The sequence below is a fragment of the Manacus vitellinus genome, unplaced genomic scaffold, assembly GCF_001715985.3.
Source record: "Manacus vitellinus isolate BGI_N305 unplaced genomic scaffold, ASM171598v3 scaffold_0_pilon, whole genome shotgun sequence".
NCBI classification, from domain to species: Eukaryota; Metazoa; Chordata; class Aves; order Passeriformes; family Pipridae; genus Manacus; species Manacus vitellinus.
In genome coordinates this window covers 40,660,079-40,682,227 of record NW_021938789.1, presented here as the reverse complement: position 1 = coordinate 40,682,227, position 22,149 = coordinate 40,660,079, and the positions used below count along the sequence as shown (strand labels likewise).

The 22,149-nt window shown below is 42.5% G+C and overlaps 1 protein-coding gene across 1 annotated transcript; it reads left to right on the top strand.

Annotated features, from left to right (window-relative positions):
• Positions 1-1,515: 1,515 nt before the first annotated feature.
• On the top strand, positions 1,516-17,202 carry LOC103766160 (transmembrane protease serine 11B-like protein). The gene is given in 10 exon segments (XM_008933174.3): positions 1,516-1,612; positions 9,705-9,824; positions 11,073-11,188; positions 11,616-11,683; positions 13,243-13,406; positions 14,397-14,435; positions 15,478-15,658; positions 15,886-16,151; positions 16,496-16,638; positions 17,041-17,202. Coding segments are annotated over 10 exon segments (1,356 nt in total).
• Positions 17,203-22,149: the final 4,947 nt, after the last annotated feature.

Here is a 22,149-nt window from a genome sequence, read left to right as displayed (position 1 = left end):
TTAAGCAGCAATGGGGTTTTTGCCTGCTGGTGAGACTGTTCAGGGATTGCCATGTTGGCTCTGTGTTGTGTGTTCTTCCACCTATGGCACAACCAAGTCACAAGAAAGGACTCTATGTCTGAGGATCATGGGGTGCCTGGAATTAATATGTCTTTGCACCACCTACACACAGGTCAGGTAATCATGTGACACTTGATACTTTACCCTGGAATTGTCACCCTCTAGCTAGGCTTCTGACTGCATTTCTCTTGCACATCTGGACTGACTCAAGTGTTCCTATATGGGATGGTGGTGCAGCTTCCAGTTAAAGAATTGAGAAGCAATTACATTATATGTGTCATTAACAACCATATTCATCCTGTTTTGTAATAATTTATGCTGAGACATTGACTGAATTTAAATTATGAGAAGCTGAGGCTTATCTTAACCTATGTTTCATTCAAAAGAAGCTAGCCTTCTCTGAAAGTCAGTCTTCCTGTTACTTGGGTATGGACTTAACATAAGGTGAAAGGAAGAGCTCCAGACATGTAAGGTGTATTTGCATCAGCGTGTTACTAAGCTGGTGATCCCTGAGCTGTAGAGAGGTCAACGGAAGGTCAGTAAGGTGGAGGAAAAGAGTCCCTAGAGGTTGAAAAGTTTATTGCAGCAGAGCAAAGCAAATATGTGCCATACATGTATCTTGTGATGTTCTGTCTTTACTTGCCTTCTGAAACAAATCTTTGTGTAGGGCTATGTGGTAATATATATCTTCTAGTAATTTTGGTGGTACTGAGAAAACTTAAAACTGAAAAAAGGATTCCCAAGAAAAGATTGAGAAATGTTACTTTAGGTTAACTTTAGGTTAGAGTTTGTGCTTGTGTTAATTGATTGCCAGCTAACTTGCTGTCACTAGCAGAAGTGGAAGTTCTTATTTAGACAACCTGCAAATATTCATATCAGAAATGTTTATGACACAGAAGAATTTTTCCAGGACAGAAATGTGTGGGTGGCTAGGTGACCACAATTAAAATTAGCACCTAAGGAATTAAAGAAGAATGAAAAAATTGAATTTAGCTGTTGCTATGAGGGCAAATTCTTGTCTAGCTGAATGTGCAATTTCAAGGAAGTTCAAGGGAGTTTAGAGGCACATGCCACTGATTCTCCATCCGTTTATGTCGGGTCTGTATCTGGTCTAGGACTGAACATTGTCTCTTTTGAGCATGAAAATTTTATGCATTGGTCCTGCCCATAATTTCTGATTTGTTCTTAATTATACCAAAGAAGGAAATACACTCCGCGTCCTTGCAAAATTTTCATGGCTTTCTGATTTGGGGTGTTGCAGGGTGTAGCTAATACTCTGAGAAGGCTTCGGGATTCCTGGATGAAGGGTGTGATGAAAGAAGTGTATTGTTATTGTTTTAGGGGAGGAATCATGCTACTGGGTAAGCCTCTGTCACTGAGACTTGCTGGACTTGTTTGTTCTGACTTGCCTATGACTCCTTTCTTTCTTAATTCAGGAGATAAAGCCTCAAGTCTATGCTGAGATGCTGCACAGTGTGTTGTGGCGTTCAGGACAGTGCATCTCCTGGACAGAAGAGCTTCTTGCCAGCCTCTCAGTGGTAGCCAGAGGTGAGTGCCACAGGCTTCTGTCTTGCTCCTTGGTAGCTTGGGCAGCATGGCTATATCGTGTGTAGATTTATAGGGCAGTTTGAGCTTTGACCGAGAGTGTGGGGGGAATGGCACCAATTCTGAGCTTGCTTCTGATTTGATCTGCCTTTCATGCATCAGTAATCCTTCTGATATTTCAGCCTTTCTCCTCAACTGAAATGCATTTGTTTTCTGAGAATTCTGCAGCTCCTCTGCAGCATGGTGTGACAAACTGGGGTGGCCTATGTGGAAAGCAGGTGAGAGTCATCTTACTGTGCCCTGACTCTGATCTACTGTCTGTGCTTGTGCAGTTAAAATGTGTTGCAGTTTCAACTGCTGAACTAGAGGATGAGAGGAGTACAGTTGGTAATAGTAGCTTCTTGTGCTCTTGTTTATTTTCATGGACTTAGTGTGCAGCCAGTGAAGTGTTAATCTGTGCAGAATCAGCTTGGAAACACACCAAATCTGGCACCTGACTGTTTCTCCCACCCTGTCTTGGAATGAAAATCAAACTGAAAACCTACAAAGACTACAACTACTAGTGTGGTGCCTCGTTTTTGGAGTAGATTTCAACCAGTCAAAGAAGGACAAAGGGAGGCAGGCAGAGCTACTTTTGAAGGCTGAAAAGCAGAGATCTACTGCCATAATCTGTGACTGCCAAACTAACAGAACAAGATACTTTTCTATGACCAACACAGCTGGAAATGGAAATTGAAGTGGTAAAGATGATGTAGAAGTTACAGAACCTTATCCTAAACCAACTGTAATCAGTGGCTTGTACTTAATTTTTTCTTTACACTGATATTGCCTCTGACATGTTGATGGAGATTGTAAAGTCCTTATGCAGTGAGTAGCCCTCCTACTTCTATTAAAGCTGATTTCAGAATACGAGAATCTTTTTCAAGATGTTGGCTGTGGGAGTCAACTATAGAAAGACACATTATTGATCAAGGGTATTTCAGTTGTTGGCAATCCAGTTGTGTCCCACAGACCGTTGAAATGGTACAGGAGCCTAGCTCTATTCCAACAATTAAAGAGCTCCTAGCTTCCAAAGAGTTGTATGCAAAATGGATGAGAGAGTAAGGAACAACAAACCTTCTGTGCTAATTGCACAGGTGATCCAATAATCAGGGAAGCCTGTATAAGCACCATTTTTCCATGATGGATATAGTTGCTGGTAAGACATCCCAGAGACTGAAATGCTGCCCTTGAATCTTCATGTAAGTAATAAGAACAATATTTGGAGCTGTTGTCTTTACCCAGCTGAAATGTGCTCTTGGGAAGCAGCAAGACCTTAGCAAAATTGGAGGGTTAAGGGGAGGAGCTCAATTAGTAAGTGGCAAATACATTACTGATGCTTTATCTGACTGCAGAGTGGTGGCATGCAGCACCTACTGTTTTTGTGGGATGTTCAAGGGTGTGGGGAGATCAAGCTGATTCAGTGTGACGCATAGAAGAACATACATTTTGTTTCTCTCAGCAGATCCCTTCAATGTTTGGAAGTTTTCCATTGTATCAGAATTGTTTTAGGAGAAATTAAACATTGAGTAATTGAGACTGGTAGGTAACTGACCTCATCCAAACAAGGGTCTCACAGTACTTAGGCAGGCACTAGCTTCTTCTGTTTCAGTTCTCAAAGAGTAGAGGTTGTTCCATTCTTTTAAGTACGTGTATCCTGAGTATGCCACAAAAGAGCATAGGAGACATGTTAGGTTGGTGTGGTTGCTTGTGGTAAAGGTGGGAGTGAAATCAGCATATCTTGCTTTGTGGCCCTGTGCTTTTGCTACAGGGCTCCTGCACTAAGCCAGGTGCATTTCAGTTGCTGCCATTGCCAACCACCCTGCCAAGGCAGATAGATTTAGGGACCTAGTTCGGATTTTCCAATCTCACCCACCAGGCCAGCAGATTAATCTGTTCAGTTGCCCTATGAAGAGTGTCTAGTAAGAGTGATTGTAGACATGTGCCTGAATCCAACATTGACTGGAAAAACCAGACATGGCCATAAATGCGGAGAGATCCTCCTCAGCAGATGTGCCACCCAACCTCTGCCACTGACTCTTCTGAGAGTACTGGATTATCAGTTAGCAGGTGTATAATAATAAAAAGTGCAATAATAAATTCATTATAGGAAGGCAGCAGCAGATCACATAGAAGAGGTTGCGTGTTTTCGTCTATGCAGAGTGTGGCAATACACTTCAGTAAACAGTTGGTACCAGAAAACATTAATCTAAAGGCAAATCTAGTTTGGAGTGCTATGAGGGCTTATCTCAAGAAGTAAAAGAATGTCGAGGGCAGATCTGTAAAACAGAACAGGGTAGCTGTTCCCTGCTTATCCAACAGCTCAGTGACTAGGAACACATGATAAAGTTATACATCCTTTTCTTGTCTGAGAAGACATTTTCTGATCAGTTTGTTGGTATCTTTTGCTGAGGCTTTTGATAGCTCACAGTAACTCAACCAGGAGAGATGGATAAGCTCAGTACAGTGAATCAAATCCGTCAGGCAGAGGTGGGAGCTGAACATTCATTAATTGCATTGTGAATGAATATAGTAACATTTTAGGGAGTCTGGTACATGATGAGAGAGGAAAAACAGTTTGTCACCTGTGTATTGTTCTTGTCTTTTGCTTTTGGGTAAATGTTTCAAATTCGAAGGTAAAGAATTCATTTGGTGCTGATCAGGAATCTAACTTGAAATCCTACGTGTTTTCTAGTTGGTTTCACAAGGAAGACCAGACAATTTCAGCTCTGTCAAATTTCAGTGCAACTCTTCTTCCTAATGTGCCAATATCTACTAATGTAGCTTTATTTCTTGCCATATTTCACTTACTAAAGTATTCTGTATTGAAGTTTGATTTAATATATCTCTATCTAAACATAACTTTAGTGTATCTTAAATACTTAATTCTATAAAAACATAGCTATTTTCACAATAATTCTTTTGGATTTTTTTTTTTTCAGTATAGAATAACTTTTTGATGATCAAACCACAATGTTTGGCTCAGAGCCAAGGTGTGTAAACTAGGAGACTTAATAGTTCGCTTTTCCAGAGCCAAATTAACTGTGATATGAAATGGAGAGGTGCTGCTGTCATGGATTGTCTTGGGCCCTTTGGGAATGGTGCATATTTTCAATGAGAACAGGGATTTTTCGCCGGTAGTATTGCCAAGATAAGCAGTTTCGTACTGAAATAAAAGATCTTGGGTTTGAAACTTCTCACGAATTCACTGCAGACTGAGAGCTGCCAGACATAGGCTGTGAGGAGTTGGTTTTCAGAACAGAGAGGATTTGGCTTTCCAGGTGTCCCAGTGGAATTTGGATGCTGATCTCTTGCTAAGGTTTGCTCCTGCAGTATGAGAGTTATCTCATTCATAAGAGGGTGAATGGATTGGTGTTACCTGAATTCCCTTTTCTGCCCCACTAAGAGTTAGTTTGTAGCTTACTGGAGTTTGGGCAATAAAAAAAGTGGAAACCTGTGATATAAGGAAGCAAGACAAGTGGGATTGATTCTGGAAGGCATCTACACAGACAGCTGTGGTATTGGGGCTCTTCTGAGGAAAATGCCTATCTATTAAGTACTGCCTCTTTGCCACAAGAAGAAAGAAATCATGCAGCCATGGTTGAAGGTGATGAAATAATTTCTGCTTCTGCTTTCATCAGCACTGCAGAGGATCAGTGCTTCTCTGACCAGTGAGTGTTGATGGAGCAGAATTTGCTTGGTTACTAGAGTGCAGAGAAACCATGTCTGATTCCTAAACAGGGGGTCCCACCTGCCACTAAATTATTTAACTATGGAGCTGGATGTCCCAAGCACAGGAAACCCTGTCAGGTGGTTATTCTGGTAGAGCATGACAAGCTTGCCCTCCATGGCACAATAGCAAAAAGGCTACGGGAGCAAAGACCTAGTTGGAGGTGTAACGTGTATGAATAATGAATGCACTGAGTGGTCATAACCTGAACAAGAACTGGCTTTCACTAACCACCCTAGCCTCTGTCTCAACAGAGCTAGGCCAACCTAGTTGTGAGATAAAATAGACAAAAAACCCCCAAAATATGGGGGCTGCTGAGCTGGATTCTGCACACAGACAGTACAATTGAAGGATACTGGCAATTGTACACTGTGGGAGTTGGTGAGACTTGGTCCTTCCATTGCAAAAGAAATTTTTTTTCCTGTTCTGTTACTTATCTTAGCAAGATGGAAGTTGAAAACATCCTGCTAAAGGGAGGAAACCTTTTTGGTTTTGAAAAGATATTTCCACTTTAACTTGTATATCCTATATACAAATATATACCCTACATACATATTATTTACCTTTATGGGGATGTTGGTTGACACCATGGGGGTGTTGGTTGATGAGAAGTTCAACATGAGCAGGCAAGGTACACTTGTAGCCCAGAAAGCCAACCATGTCCTGGACTGCATCAAAAGAAGCATAGCCAATGGGTTATGGGGTCCCCAGGATAAGAAGGACATAGACTTGTTGGACTGAGTCCAGAGGAGGGCCATGAAGATGATCAGATGTCTGGAACACCTCTCCTAGGAAGACAGGCTGAGAGAATTGGAGTTGTTCAGCCTGGAGATGAGAAGGCTCTGGGAAGACCTTATAGCACCTTCCAGTACCTAAAAGAGGTCATAGGAAAGTTGGAAGGACTTTTTACAAGAGCATGTAGGGATAAGATGGGGGGAATGGCTTTAAACTGACAGAGGGATTTAGAGTAGACATTAGGAGGAAATTCTTCTCTTTGAAAATGGTGAGACACTGGAACATGTTGCCCAGAGAATCTGTGGATGCCCTATCCCTGGAAGTGTTCAAAGCCAGGTTGGATGGGGCTTTGAGCAACCAGGTCTAGTGGAAGGTGTCCCTGTCCATGGTAGGGGGGTTGGAACTGGATGATCTTTAGGGTCCCTTCCAACCTAAACCACTCTGTGATTCTGTGATATGAAAGCAGAAATATATGGAAGTGCTTCCTTTAAACTGTTTTCTGAAAAAAAATTCAAAGCGAAATCAGTATCAGAAGTGGAGTAGGCTTTTATTCCTCATCTCCCATGTTTTTTTTTCCTCTGGCATTACAGTAGTTCCTGAGGTATCTGTTTCCCCTTGCAAGTCTATATGACCTGTAGAGAACAAGCAGTTCTGATATGTTGGAGGAGAAGCAGGTCTGTGCTGCCAGTGTTTGTTGCTGTAGCCTGTATTTGCATGAAAAGGAAATAGAGACAGACTGTTGGAAGGACAGTGCTGCCTGTGAGAGCATGAGTCCCACAGGTAGTGAGATGCTTGGTTTTCTGAATCTTAAGCTTTTGTAGCTGAGGCATAAAGCCATATCTTGATGAAATCTGTATACATTTCAAGAAACACAGCAGTTACAATACCAGAGTACTGTTGCCTCAATATTTGCAGAGTCAGCCACATGCTGCCAGGGCTGTGCTGTGCTTTTTCTGTGCCAGGAGCAATGAAGGAATGGTGCTCCCATTGCCATTCAGGTGGAAGCACACTGGGGTGAGGACAGTTGCAACACAGGGAATCAGTCTGATTGAGATGGGTGGTAGGGGCTCAGGTTGGAAGCAAAAACTCTCCAGTGAGGAGAGCAAAATAAGATGCTAAAGCAGCATCTTTCAAGCATGAGAGGTGGCTAGCTAAGGAGGGGCAGAGGCATGTTGCTGAAGTGGGCTGTTCTGATGAGCCAAGAGGCTTGCCCTTGAGGGTTATAATTCACTGCCCATGAGGTATGCTGCAATTCCATAAACTGGGACTGTGAAAGACTGTGAACTGTGAGATGAGTGTGGGAGTGCTTCATGGGAGGCTGCAGTGTATTAAAGAAACAAGCAGAACAGTCCCACTGGTCTTGGGTTTTTATCTGAATCTCTCCATCAGTTAAACCCTCAGGGTTAATGGATAGTTTATACAGTGAAAGTCTAGATGTTGAGAAGTCAAGGCCTCACTGGAAGTGGTTGAGTTCCAATGTGTGTTATTTACGTGTTTTTACTGCAACTTGGATTTTGCAAAGAAAGTAACCTTGGCCAGCCTGGGATTTCAGGCTCCTATCAACTGCCCTGAAGTCAATTTTCAGAGCCTTGCCATCAGGGAACTGAGCCACTCTAGTGGGGAGAAAACTTGGGCTGTGCATTACCAGAATAGAACTTTGCCCTGTAAAGTAGGAACAACAGAAGGATAGGTACTGGGCTTCTCTGTAGTATGTGACTGAAGCAGAAGACTTATTCCTGGTCACCTGTCCTGTGTATTTTGGTAACACTAAGCTGCTGGTTGTGTCTACCTGCAGTTGTGATGCTGGCTGAAGCTATCCTGTTCAACTTTTTCTTCCCAGTATGCCACCTCTTTCAGCAGGTAAAAATTAGCCTGCTTACCTTCTTAAGTAATGGACTGGACTGAGATACCTGACAGCACTCTGACTAGCCAAAACCAAGGTTTTACGTGAGGAGATTAAACTTTTAGTTGTTTTCAACTCCCCTGTCACTTGCTGAGCATACCTTGACTGTCTGCAGACCTCTCAGCTGCTGCCTCTGTAGTGCTATCTGGTCTGTTGCTGGGATTTTTTGTCGCTGCTGTCAGTTTTGGGTTTTGTTTTTGTTTGCTTTGCTTGCCATCTCTTGCTTGTGACTTTACTTGGCTTTCTTGTCATAAGAGCAGAGCATATAACACCATTCTACTCTCCCACAACTTCACTGTCTTTTCCTCTTTGGGATTTGTGCACCATACCCCTGCTTTCACTGCTCATCTGCTCCCTCAGATCATTTCCTAAGACAGAACCTCTACTGGTATCCTACTCTGCTTTTACTGTGACTTTTTCTTTGACACCTTATAGTTAGAAAACCTGCAAGACTTATTTTCTCTGTCTGCCTTTCTGCCTCTTCTTGCCCCCAGCTTCTCAGATGTTGCTCAGAAATGACTGTGCCATGGGCCTGAAAAGGGGAAAACAGCATTTAATATGTCTGGTCCACAGAAATACAAGCATGGATCAATGGGTTTAAAACATTGTGGTGACTAGCCAGCTCAGACCTCCTCCCCAGGGCTGGTTGCTGCCATTTGTCACTCCAGGCATGTCTGAGAGATTATCTCACGTGTTTTTCTGTTACCTTGTGCTAATGCAGATCATGATGTGGAGACTCGGTGTGTGTCATGACAATTACTACATAGTGTGCTGTGGAATTACTGGGGGTCTTAAATAATTATGCTTAGGGTTTTGCATCATCCTTCTACAAAGTTACTGAGGACATGTGCAAAAATACAGTTTTCCTACTGTTCTTTTGCTTAATGCTGCACTGGAGGACATAAATGTAGGAGAAGGGCTTATATGCCTTTGTCCATGTGTGAGTCAAGTTCTCAACTCCTTTACAGATCTGTTGTTGACTTTCAGCAAATCCCTAAGTCTGGGTCTTGTTGCCATGTCACGTTTGCACAAGTAGCTCTTTCTCTCACAGACTGGCAGGAGACAGTATGTGGTCTCTTACAATGTATATGTGCCTTTGGTGCAATAAACCCCAAACCCTGTAGGGAATCAGTGAATATTGCTACTCATACCAACTAAAAATAACCAAAGCTGTATGTTATATGGCATCTCTGGTAGCCTAGAGTATCCTTGGTGTAGAACATATTTTATCAGTCATGAATTATTACGTATTATGTTCAGTTTAAGCACCTGTGTGGGCAGTCCCCTACACTTGAAATCTGTATAATATTTCTTGATGGGAAATTGTCTCTACAAGCAATACCTGCAAAACTCTTTCTCAGGGTGTATGTGAGGAAACTGAGGAAAGTAAGAACACAGGAAATTCTCACTAAATATAAAGAAAAGTTTTTGCCACGAGCATGGGCAGAGACTGGACCAGGCATCCTGAAAGACTGGGATATCTTTATCCTTGGAGATATTAAAACCTTGACTGGACAAGGCCTGGAGCAACCTGCTGTAGAGGGACCCAGTTTAAACAGGCGGTCCAGGGTCCTTCCCTACCTACCTCATTTTGTGAGGTTTTCCAGCTGAGCTAAGCTGCATACTCAGGATGTACTATTGTCTTTGTACTAGAGCTGAATTTCTCCCTGTTGTTTTCTTCAATACAGGTAGTGATCCAGATGGACAGAGCAACGAGGCGTTTAGAGCCATGGAAGATAGCAGTCATTGTTGTGTCAGTGATAGTAGGCTTAGCCCTCATCATTGGCTTGATTACATTTTTTTTGTGTAACGGTAAGTGCACCACTCTTTTTGTTGTCACGAGTCTTCAGGAATCTGTTGTGTTTCACCTGCTACTGTTGTCTTGTCTGATCATTTAAGTATATGATTCACCCCTAGTATAGAACCCCCATGAGAAAACTCTCTAAACCCTATTCAAGATCTGAATTGATTTGAAAACCTGCAAGAATACTTGAAGTACCCTTTACTTGAATCAGGGATTTCAGTTTTAACCCTCTATTTTTTTCTTGTTTTGCACTGGCTCCTCCACTGGTATCCATGGTGAACCAAAGGATAGCAGTATTCTGTATAAGCCAGAGGTCTGTCTAGTACTCAGGCTATGCATAGTAAGCTTGGTATTGAACAGGGGTTTTGTAGAAACTTAACCTGGCACCTCCAGATGAGAATATTACAGAAACAGAGAGGGCAGAGCTCCTGGGCTTTTTGGAGCTCAGGAGTCAGTCCTGATTGCCAAGGGCTCAGTTTCAGTAGCAGATCACAGAATTGTTAAGGTTGGAAAAGAACTTTACGATTACCAAGTCCAACCATCTTGGCTCATGACTTGAAGCCCAGTCATTCCATTCCCAGCCACTTGGCTCATGAATGAAGCCAAGTCATTCCATTCCCAGTCTCTGAGATACAAGTGTGAGTGGTTTTGAAATGCCTTCCTGCTGGAACGGAACTAATCATGTTGTCAGCTCACCAGGAGTCAATGAGGTCGTGGCTTGCATTAGGACACTAGAAGAAGCAGTGGCAGAGCTACATCTTAGCTTTGATTTTTGCCAACCCTATGTTTTGGGGTCACTCTACCATTCACTGGAGAACCAGATTTTAAACATAACCCAACTGCTGAATGGATGCAAATAGCTCTGTGTCACCTGCCTTTCAGAGGGTCAGGGACATGCCAGAGTGCAGCCAGGGAGGAGTGAGTGTGTCTACTGAGTCAGAAGGGACATATGTGGGCTGGTTTGTCTTATGCTGTGCTCACCTCAGGCCAAAAAAAAGAAAGACCCCAGAGAAATGTTGTAATGGGTATAATTTACAGTTACTTCAGATGGTTCTCAAAGAAGAAATGAGCCCCTAGCTGGTTCATAGAGCATCAGCATGGTCCAGATCCCCCTTTTCCCAAAGTGCTGCTAAAGCTGTAATCCCACAGCTGATAGGATCACAACCAGAGCCTGAATCCCTTGCTTGTGCCATATTCTATGAGGTACTGTTCATCTTTGAATTGAAGCAACTGCCTTTTTTTTTTCTCCTCTGTAGATCAAGACAGATATTACAATGTGTCTTTCTTAATCACCAATGTCAACTATGACCCTCAGTATGAAAGGCAAACCACAGATGAGTTCAGGAACCTAAGCGAAGAAATTGAAACCATGGTAAACTAAGATATTTTTCTGTTCATGCCTGGGCTATGGTGAGGGGTCTTGCAGTTGTGTGACTGGAAATAGTCAGAGGTGATTTTACCTCATCCTTACATGTCTGGCCTTACCTGTCTAAACCTTGCTGTAGTGGGTTAAAGATGTGTTGCTGACTGTGTGCAAGCAGATGGTAAGCACAGGTGCTGTCTGTTCCAGCAGCTCTGTGGTGAAACCGGCAACCATAGAGCAGAACAGACAGTGAAATTGGCCAACTCAGCTGTTTATTTTGGATCTGTATCCTCTGATGGAAATTTAATGGTAGCTTTGGTGTAGAGGTGGAGATCTGAAAGCATTTTCTTGTGCTTCAGAGGCTCATGAGACTGTTATATTATGAAAGCATGTACTTATTACAGGTGTATTTTAACACACCCTTTTCTTTTAACAGATGTCTGAAGTATTCAAGAACTCCTTTCTAAGTAAAAGGTACATCAGGTCCCACGTTGTCAGTCTAAGGTAAGTAATGTGGTGGCCTGGAATAAGCAGGGATGCTTGACCATATGGAGCATTTTGTGTTGTTTATGCTTGGGTTATACTGGCAGGATGAGTAAGCCTTGTCTGGTTGTCACTCTCCTGCAGTGCTCAAAATACTGAGGGCTCAGTTGCCTTCAGAGGTCAGCAAGGAAGAGAAATCTGGCCTTATACTTCTGCAGGTTGATTCCCTGAACACTAGTTTTTTGTGACTGTGATGCAGTAACTGGATTATTGAGTGATCTTTGTCTTCACTACTAGTTAACAGCTCGAGAGATGCCGAGTAAGCTCTTTATCATACTTATTGCTTCCCATGAAAGCTTGGGTTGGTGTTTACCATTCTGTATGGTGTACAGTAGGAGAGTACTATTCTCCTCCCTCTCTGGAAAGGTCTGAAGGAATAAATGAATCCACTGTGAGATACATAAATATAGACAAGGGAACATAGGCATAGATACAGTAGACAGAAGGAGGCAAGTGGAACATACAGATATAAATGTCCTTGGTGAGAGGTTTTAAGTCTTTCCTCTGCTGTAATTACGCATCACTCTCAGTGGTAAGAGCCATTGCTTCCCTCTCCTTCATGCTGCCTTATTTTGGAGTTGTATTTCCGTAAGGCTCAAATCTACTGTGGAATATTTTTTCCTATACAGTAAAGAATGTCAAACTTTCCACAAATATCCTTCTTCACAGCACTTCTGGGCTTTCTTGCCTTTACCTGTCTCTAGATGGAATGAGTAGTTTGCTTAAACTGTTCTACATTGTTTTCTGATGCTGGTTCCTTCCAAAAGCCTCCCATAGTGTACATCAACTGAAATTGCAGAACTGGGAGCTAGACTTCAAGAGATTTCTTCACAACTTTTAAGTTGATTGAACAGTGTATCTCTTCCACTCTTATTTTCACTACAGATACCTTGTGCAACTAGGCACTGGAGCAGCTTAGCTGCATCTCTGCTGTCTTTTCCTCAAGGCTTTGTTTGCATTCCTTGAGACTGTTGCTTTAAAATATTGGGCTCAACATTTTATAGTGACAGCAAGTGATCTCAAACTACTGAGTATGTTGTATCTAAATACAATGGATCAAACTGGCCAATAAATGGACAAGTGACTTAAATGGAAAGAAATGCCAAAAGACCTTTTTAACTTCTGTAGCTCTAAACTGGATCTTTTGAACGGCTGTCAGGAATGGCATGTTGGATATCTGTTGAAGGGTTTTAACTTGCTGTGTTGTTACCATTGCCATTTGTGTCCTAGTGACCAGGATCTGTGTAGAGGCCAAAGGGAGCAATCCCTTCTCTGCTTCTCAGCTCTACTGCTTATAAAAGTGTCCAGAAAATTCCCTCTGATCATTGTCATAGTGAGAACCTTTGGCTGCCTGCTGACACGTCATCACCTTCCTTTACTTGTGCACAGCTATGCTATTTGTTCTAGATGTCTGTGCAAACCAGACCTGTTCTCATATAAACAGGCAGACAGTACAAAGCAGAACCAAGAGCATTAGTGGGCAAAGAGGACAACACCACTCTGTTTGTGTTGGTTTGTAGCCCAGATCCTGGTGGAGTGCTTGCATCTGTTGTTCTGGTATTTAAATTTGCCTCTGCTGACAGAGAAGCAACGACCTGGGGTCATGTCAACCGTGTGTTGCGCAGAAGACTGCAAACAACCTCAATGGGCTTGGATGTTGACCAGTCTACCATTAGACTCACAGGCAAGTGCCTTAGGTTTGTGTTTTCAGCTAGGAATTGGTTCCTCATACTTTGCTGTTCATAGTGTAATGAGTTTCACTTTAGTATGCAAATATGGGCTATTCTTGTTTTCTTTTTTTTGCCTTTTCAAAACTGTATGTTAAGCTGACAGCCTGGGAACTTGGAAGAAGTAGCATGCAAAGCACTAAAACACACAGGTACTGATTTATGGGTGTGAGCTCTCCTCTGTCCATTAGAGGCTTTCTCTGTATGACCTACTTGTGTTGAATGAGACAGACCCTCTCAATTCATCAAAAAAACAACTTTGTGACCAGGGATTCACAAACTACTTTAAGGCACACATTGAATTGAACAAGAACCTGTATCACCAGGCACTGAAAGCAGAGTCCTCAAGCTATTAAAAAATGCAAAGATGAGATGGTTCCCTTCTTCACCCTCTACCATTTCCTTTGCTTATTTGACAAATTGCTGTGTTTGTAACAAAACATGAGGTTCCCTGGGCAGTAATCCTCTCCCATGAATCTGTCGCTGGTTACCATCTGAATCTGGCAGAGGGGGTTTTGTAGGAAAGAAATTGAAAATGTTGCAGTTTAGCTCCAGTCAGTCTCAGCACTGAGGATTTATGAAGACTGTTTTGACCACCTTGCCACACTAAAGCTGAAAAGATGCCTGTAAGTGTTAAGTACATATAACATGCATGTACTGTGCATGTTATATGTGTAGATGTAACTTGGACCTACTTGCAGTAGTAAGCCACTTTGGTTAACCTTGAGCTAAGGCAAGAAAGATATATCCTGTGGCCTTACACTTTCAGTGACAAACAAAAGCTTCACTGAACTTCTCCAACACAGCACATTACTCCTTTTACCATACTTCACTCCATGCAGCAATGCAACCCATTTAATTTGTGTTTCTGGGTACAGGGAGGAAGTCTGTGCTAAATCACAGAGCATATGAGATATACTCACTGTGGTATTTGCTTTTCATTTCAGAGTTGAATAAGGAAAAGGGAGATAACCTATTAAACAACTGTAAGTACAAATGCTTTATAGTAAAACTTCAGGGACATGGTTCTAGATGTTCTGTGTTTACAAAATCATGATGTTTTTATGAAACAAGTTGAAAAAAGAACTTATTTCATGTACTAGAGCAGAAGAGAGTGCATGAGACATGGAAGATGCGCTCATTTTCTTGTAGTCTTGCTGGCTCTGTGCTGTTTGTAGAATAAAGCATTCTGAACTGGTGGCGGGAAGCACTTGCTTTGATGTTGGTTCTGGGAAGTTGGGGATGTGGATAAGCTGCTGTTAGCAAGTTTGCACAAGCACTACAGTTGCTCTGGGCCAATAAAAAACATTTTCCCTCCTGCCCCCTCCTCCATGCAGAAACATTTGAGAACGGGTGTCTGTCAGATTTGAGCTAAAAGGGCAGAGGGTGGGAGAGGGAGAAGAGCTGATCACAGTGAGAGCAAGGCAGTGACTCAGCCCTGGAGATTGGTAGGTTCTCAGTCCATCTCTTGTTCTGTGCTCCCCCTTGAGGTCTTAAAGCTCCTATGGAAACAGGGAGAAACATAAGTACGCTCCCAGGGGACTGCATCAGTCCCCTGCATAGTCTCAAAGAGTTTGTATGTTAGTTTTCCATCTTCATATGGACCCTGAGAATTGGATCTAACTTTTTTCAGGTGGGTAACATATGATTGTGCAATTGGCACAGTGGCTGTAAGTAAATTTTTGGAGGAAGAGGACACTACTTTTTTGTTGCTGCTGTCAAGGCTAATTTGGAGGTGACCTGAAAAAAATCCTTTCTTTCAGTGTCTCAGATACACAGCCTTCAGTTCCCATGGGAGTACATATAGGCTGGTGTGTCTGGAAACTGGCTTAATGAAAAAGTACTGACTCTTCTATCAAACTTCCTTGTTTACCCTGCATCTATCCTGAGTCACTTGTGACCATGACACTTGGTTTCCCTGCTTTAGGTGAAGGTCATCTCTTGACAGACACCCTGCCCTGTTACATGTGCGTGTGCAGCCATGAGGGCCTTCAGTCAGCTAAAGCAGAGCTGTCTTTTCTTTGGCAGGCTGTGGAATACGGAGAGAGGCATTCTCCTTCACAGGAGTGGAGAGAATAATTGGTGGGCAGCGTGCGCGGGATGGAGAATGGCCATGGCAGGCCAGTATTCAACTCGACGGGACCCATCGCTGCGGTGCATCGATCATCAGCAATACCTGGCTAGTGACTGCAGCCCACTGCTTTAGAGAGTAAGTCATCAGCGTCTTTCTGATTCTAAAGGCCTTAGGACTCTTGGGTGCTCTGACCTTTTTGTGCCCCTCTAATGTCTGTATCTGCTGAAAGATAATGAAGTTTGACTCTTCTCTTTCCTTAGGCAAACCTGATCACATTGCTTTCTGATGCTTAAATGCTGATGCTAAGCTTCTTTGGGGATCTTGTTTTGTGTGGCTGTGACATAACCTCAAATATCTTACAGAGGAACTAATCCTCGGAGGTGGACTGCCAGCTTTGGGATTCTGCTGAGACCTCCAAAACAGAGAAAACTTGTCCGAAGAATTATTGTTCATGAAAGATATGGTAACGTTATCCTTGATCACGAACATGATGTGGCTGTTGTGGAACTTGCATCTGCTATTGAGTTCACAAGTGATGTGCACAGTGTGTGTCTTCCTGAAGCATCTCATGTTTTCCCAGACAACGCTTCCTGCTTTGTCACAGGTTGGGGAGCTTTGGAGAATGATGGTGAGTGTCTCTTGCCTTCCTGTGCCCTGTCTTTCCAAGGATATCAAGGATGTATCTTGTAGCCTACAGTTGAATTTAATACTGAAATATGTACAAAAAAGCCTTTGTGCATTATGCTAAAGAGTATCTGGTGATGATGAAAGATAGAGAAGGGTTATGTTTGGGAACAACTGAAGGATTTTGGTGGATGGGGGAACTTTCTTATTTCTGAGACATTGTCTAGGTAGATCCCTTAATTGCCTGTGATGGTAGAAAAGCTGTAGGAAAATCTGTCTACTCCTAATCTTTGCATGTTTTATGTTGCATACTCTGTCTGCAAATTGTTGTACCACTTCTCCTTCTAGGCTATAGTGTTAATCAGCTTCGACAAGCAGAAGTGAAAATTATAAGTACTGAGATCTGTAATAGTAGACAAGTATATGGTGGAGTGATAACACCTGGAATGTTGTGTGCTGGATACTTGGAGGGGGAAGTGGACGCTTGCCAGGTAAGTTTGTTTATAGGTAATAATAATAAGAAACTAGGTGGAGTGGAAACTTATGTTTTCTAGAAATAAAATACACTTTAGGGAGTCTGAAGTTTATGGGTTTCAATATCTCGACAGATGCAAATGAAGAGCTGCATGGCTCATGGGCTGAAGTCTGAACTTCAGTGCTTGGAGTTTATAATGCACCTATGAGAGAATACAAATGTAAGGGAGTGGACTGGGAGAGACTGAATTAGACATGGGCTGTCAGCCTCTGTCTTGCCAGTAAACTGTGTGAAACTTGAATTATAGCTGAGGTCTAGAGAAAAATACCTGTCAGTTGTAACGCAACAATTTAAGACTCGGATTAGTGAGGTGAACACTGTTTGCTTTGTTCTTACCTGTTGACATTTTTCTCCTTAGGGTGACTCTGGTGGGCCACTGGTACATGTGAACTCCAGAGGAATCTGGTATCTTGTGGGAATAGTGAGCTGGGGAGATGAATGCGGAAAGCCAAATAAACCAGGAGTGTACACACGAGTGACTTACTACCGAAATTGGATCCGCTCCAAAACGGGCATCTGAAACCTGGAGCAGGTTAAGTTCTGTGGGCTGTGTACAGCTATTCCTCTGACACATTCTACTTTGTGGTCACTGTCTAAAGAGCTGCTGGCTTAGCTTGTGGTCATGTATCCAAGCTTGGAGTAGTCTAGGACTTGAAATTGGTTTGGTCTACAACCAGATAGGAATGGACTTTATTCATGTGACAGTTGTTTGCTCAGGAAGTAGTCTGTCAGAGGGACAACTACCTTCGTCTATATGCAATATACGGACCCTGTTTTCTCCATGGTCAAATGCCTTGGCTCAAGCTCTGATACCCAGGCAAAGTGTTTGAGCCCAAACAATCATCTACCAGCATCCAAGACAAGTTATAACTGAAACGTGGCCCATCCATTTGCTGTGTGCTCACAAGGCCCTATCTATCCATAGACAAGCTACAATTCAGCTCTTGACTCCAAGGCTGCTGCGCTTCTGAATTCTTGAGCTTTTTCCTGCATCATTCCAGGGAGTGTACTATAATGAAGAATGGAAGATAGCTTAGAGAAGTCCTGGTTCCTAACATCGAGTTGGACTCTTATTTAAGCGAATAGAGAATTTTTCCTTGCTGTGTTTTCCTGAAAATGAATTTGTGGAAAACACCAGCTTGTGTCCACCTTCTTTGACCAAGTGTATGCGTGCCCACTCATCGCTTCATGTAAGCAGCCTCTACAACAGTATTTGCCATGAGAGTGGCTGCTGGACTTAAGACCGAAAACCACTTTATGTTCATACCAGTCTGTTGTCACATTAGAGTATTTGGCTGAATTAATTTCCATTTTTAACTATCCAGATTGTATTTCTCTGAATAAAAGCCCTTTGCTTTTTGTGCAGGATGGACGATTGTAACAATATTGGTATGACCATTGTCAAAAAAACCCGTCTCAAACTGCTTATTTTTGTGAATGCTGTTCTCAAGTCTTTATTATTGAATATGTGCATCTTCAGCTGTATCCTGTAAAAAAAAAGAGGTTTTTTATTACAGTGGAAATACCCATCTCCTTCAGAGCAGGGCAGAACTCCTGACTGACTCACTAATCTTATGTAAAGATCTCTCTCTTCTGATGGAAAGTAGGAATTGCCTGTGTTGCATTGTCAGACTGTAGCTAACTCATTTGATCTCAACCACACAAACCTCATATTCTCTCTGACTTGATGTTTTCAGGAGCCCATGTTTCTGTCTGCCAGGTAGGTCTCAAAGACTTTCTACAACTCAGCAGCAGAACACACTAATTCCTGGTGAAGATGCTTTTCTTGGTGAGTCTGCAGGTTCTCCAACACTTTATGTGCTGTGGACTTAATTGCTAGATAATGAGCCACTCAACTGCTCTCTTCTCCCTCTGTGGTCAGAAGAGGAAGAACTTGGTAGAGGAGCTACTGGCCCCACTGCCAATACTTGGAGCTGGTCCAGTGCACCAAGAAGAGTCTTACACAAGAAAATGCTAACAACAGGCTTTTCGTGTGCTCTTACTTAAAAAGAATAGGAGAAAGGCCCCCAGTGGTTACAGTCTTAGGATCAAAGTGTTGTCCAAGTTCAGCACAAGTCAGTTGACATAATCAATGGCAGTTCAGGGACCCCCTCTGACCGTGCAGCTCACTGCAAATGCTGCCAAAGAGAGCAGCAATCAATCCAGTTAACAGAAATATTTTGATTACACATCCTGTGATCTGACTGTTTACCAGTATGTAGATCCATACTCTTCTAGAGACTCACTGGAGGTACTGGAATATTTGGATCCCCAGAGAAGGTCTGCAGCTGTTGTATGTTCTATAGTTGTGTATACCTGGCATTTAATTTTGTTTTTTGCAGGGAACTTTTCTCTTGGAATGTTGTGAGCTTCAGAAACAAAACTTGGTGGCTTAATTTCTACATAGGGAGTAAAAACTGTCAGACTGGTTCCATAGGTCCGAACCCAGCAAATCTCATTTTAGTCCCTTCAGTATAACATGACTTTGAAGTATATTGATTGTAAAGGAAGCTCAAAATCGATGTATGACAAGTATATATGAATTTTTTTTTCTTGGCAGTAGCAATTATCTTACCAGGATGATGAATGAAATTTGGTCTTTATGAAGAAAAGCATCATTACAAGATACCATGGATTTCCAGTTTTCAAAGTACTCTAGGCTTGGGTTTTCAAAGTGCAAAATGGTTTCCCCATCCTGCTGGATTTCACTGTAACTTGAACACTTAGAGTTTTTAGTCTTTAAAATACCAACTTTCTGGCTTGGTTCCCCAAAACAGGTAAGTAGATGTCCAAAAAATTAATTTTGCATCTGCAAACTTTCTGATTGTGCTTCTTCTGGGTACAATATCTGAAAGCCTTAAGCATTTGCACTGTATCAAGTGCTGCAGTCAATCTCATTCTCCAAAGAGGTGCACACAAGGCTGAAAAAGCGAACTTGTCATTTGCTTAAGGAGCTGCAGGTTCTGAGATCTACCTGATCTGCCTTAATGCCAAGTGCCAGCACAGTGCAACCAGGAGGATGGGGGTGAAGAGGACCTGGTATCTACATGGTATATGTTTTGGAAGCCTTTATTTTGGACTGCCTTGTGGAGTTTTTCCTTGTAGCAGCTGGAAAATTCTGATCCGGTTTCCTCTGGAAGCTATGTAGTTGTAGTTTACATGCTCTGAGTCCTCTTGATGATGCAAAGCAGTGTAAATGGTGACTATCAAGAAGAGCACTTAAAAGGACATCCCTCATCCACTCGGAATGTTGGTGTGGATGAATGTGACGGGTCTGAATCCCTTACTTGTGGCAAAAATACGCTGATCTCATCCTTGTCTGGCTTTTCCTGAGGGAAATTATGGAAACCTGAAGCCAAAACTTCTTATCTGGTTTAGGTGGTCTAGCAGATTTGTATACCTTTTAAGCTGCATTCTCACCTATTTGTGAGGAATGAACATTTTCACTCAAGGCAGAATGGGATGTATCTAACTATACAATCATGCATGACGCACAGGAATGTAATTTATATGTAAATTTAATAAAACCTGTTAAATTTACCTTCTGTTTTCATGTACTTGCTAATTTCCTGCACCACAGCAAGCTACTGTAGGTTGGAGACTCCTCTGTTTTAGAATGTGTTACTATGATCCTATACCATGGATTTATGTGCTGACTTTTATGTAGTCTTAATCATCTGACTTTACTGACTTGTTTGAAGAGTATAATGGGGAGAAGAACATAACTATTAGAAGAGCAAAACGTCATCCAGACTTGGACAGAATTTACCCACTTGGCCAGAGGTTATCCAAATTTATGTGAAGGTAAATAGGTCCCATGTCATCCACTAGAGGGTGAATCGTATTGTACAAGAGCCTTAAGCTCTTGGCTGCTGGTGGTGCTCTCTCAGCTAAGTAGAGAGGAGCAGGAGGACAAGGCACTGTGTTCTGCTGCCTTGGATGATGCAGAGATGCCATATGATATTCTTGCAAAGTCTGGGGGGGCTACAGCCTTTCAGTTTTAAGCATAGGCATCTGCAGCACTGGGTGAGTTTCAGCCTTTTCTCCCATCAGAAAGCTGGCATCAGATGCTCCCCTTTAAGTACGTTAAGTACAGCGGGCTATGGCTGTGAGAGCAAGGGGCTGAGCAGGTTTTGTCTGCTTACCTGCAATACCAAAGCCAGAGCTTTGTCCTGTGGAAAAGTAGACTGGAAAGGTAAATTGTGAGGTATTTTTGGTATCATGGGTCCGTTTTCTGAGCTCGTCAACCTTCTTGAAAACAAGATAGCAAAGAGCAGCAGTAATTTTGAGAATTTGATAGGATGGAAGGTTTGCAGTGGTATGTGGCTGCTTCTTGCTTTGATGTCCCATTTTGACAATTCCTGATGATTCTTGTGGATTGAAAACACTGATCAGATTTCTTCTTGTTCCTTTCCTGTCAGGTTGGGAATCTTGGTACAAACTGTACCATACCCGGAGCTAGAGGAGACAACCCAAAGAACCCAGAGAAGATGACACCAGGTCATCTTCATGCTTGACTCTTAGATGCCATATCCAGCGCTGTTATCCCAAACTTGCCTGGCCCTGTAGGGCATGGAAGGGAAAACAATCCATTCTGTGCCACCTAGGTAGAAAACAGGTTACCTGAGAGTGAGCTCAACTAGAAGGTCTCACAGGGAGGCAGCAAACCAAGCGGGACCCTCATTTGGTACTGTGCAGTCCTGCCTGATGCATGCTGCATTTTTCAGTGACTAATCTCCTGAACTGTGTCTGAAAGGACAGCCAGAGTCAAAACAGCTGGGGGATGGAGGTCTTGAACATGATTTTCCTATGTCAAATTTAGTCTATGAAGTCTTGAAGGCTAATGCAGTGTATGATAAATCATGAAACCACTGGATCACATGTAGGATTTTGTATGCTGCTCCAGAGTAAACTAGAACAGGTAATAACTCTTGTAGAAAGTGTCTCAAAGAGCCAGACTCCACTTGGCTTCCACCAGGTAACTTAGCTGCTAACAAATAATATGAAATCAAATCCAAGCTACCTATCTTCTGCGGATGTAGAGATGTAAGAAAAGCCTTGTTTTGTGTATGCTGCTTTCCACAGAGATCTGTCTAAGTGCTCCCAGTCAGTCCCTCTTGCACTTCGGATGTGTGAAACAATGCTGCTCTTCTTTTGTTTAATTTGATCTGTGCCTGTAAAGGATTTACTTTTATTTTCATGGGCCTTGTTCTTTGTAGCCTAGTCTAAGTACCTCAGACACTGTCTCTTTGGAGATGCTGTGTGCCTTCATAGGGAGCAGAGGATTCATGCAGTGGATGTAGAGACTGGTTAGTTACCCTGATGGAAGAAAATGCAGGCTGTCCTGTTTCACTGTACCAAGCAGCAGCTCTGTCTGGGCAGCTCCAGGGGACAGGCACACGTGTGCCACCTTTTTGCCTCAAATGGGGTGACAGGCTATGAATTCTTTTTTAATGACTCTGGCAGT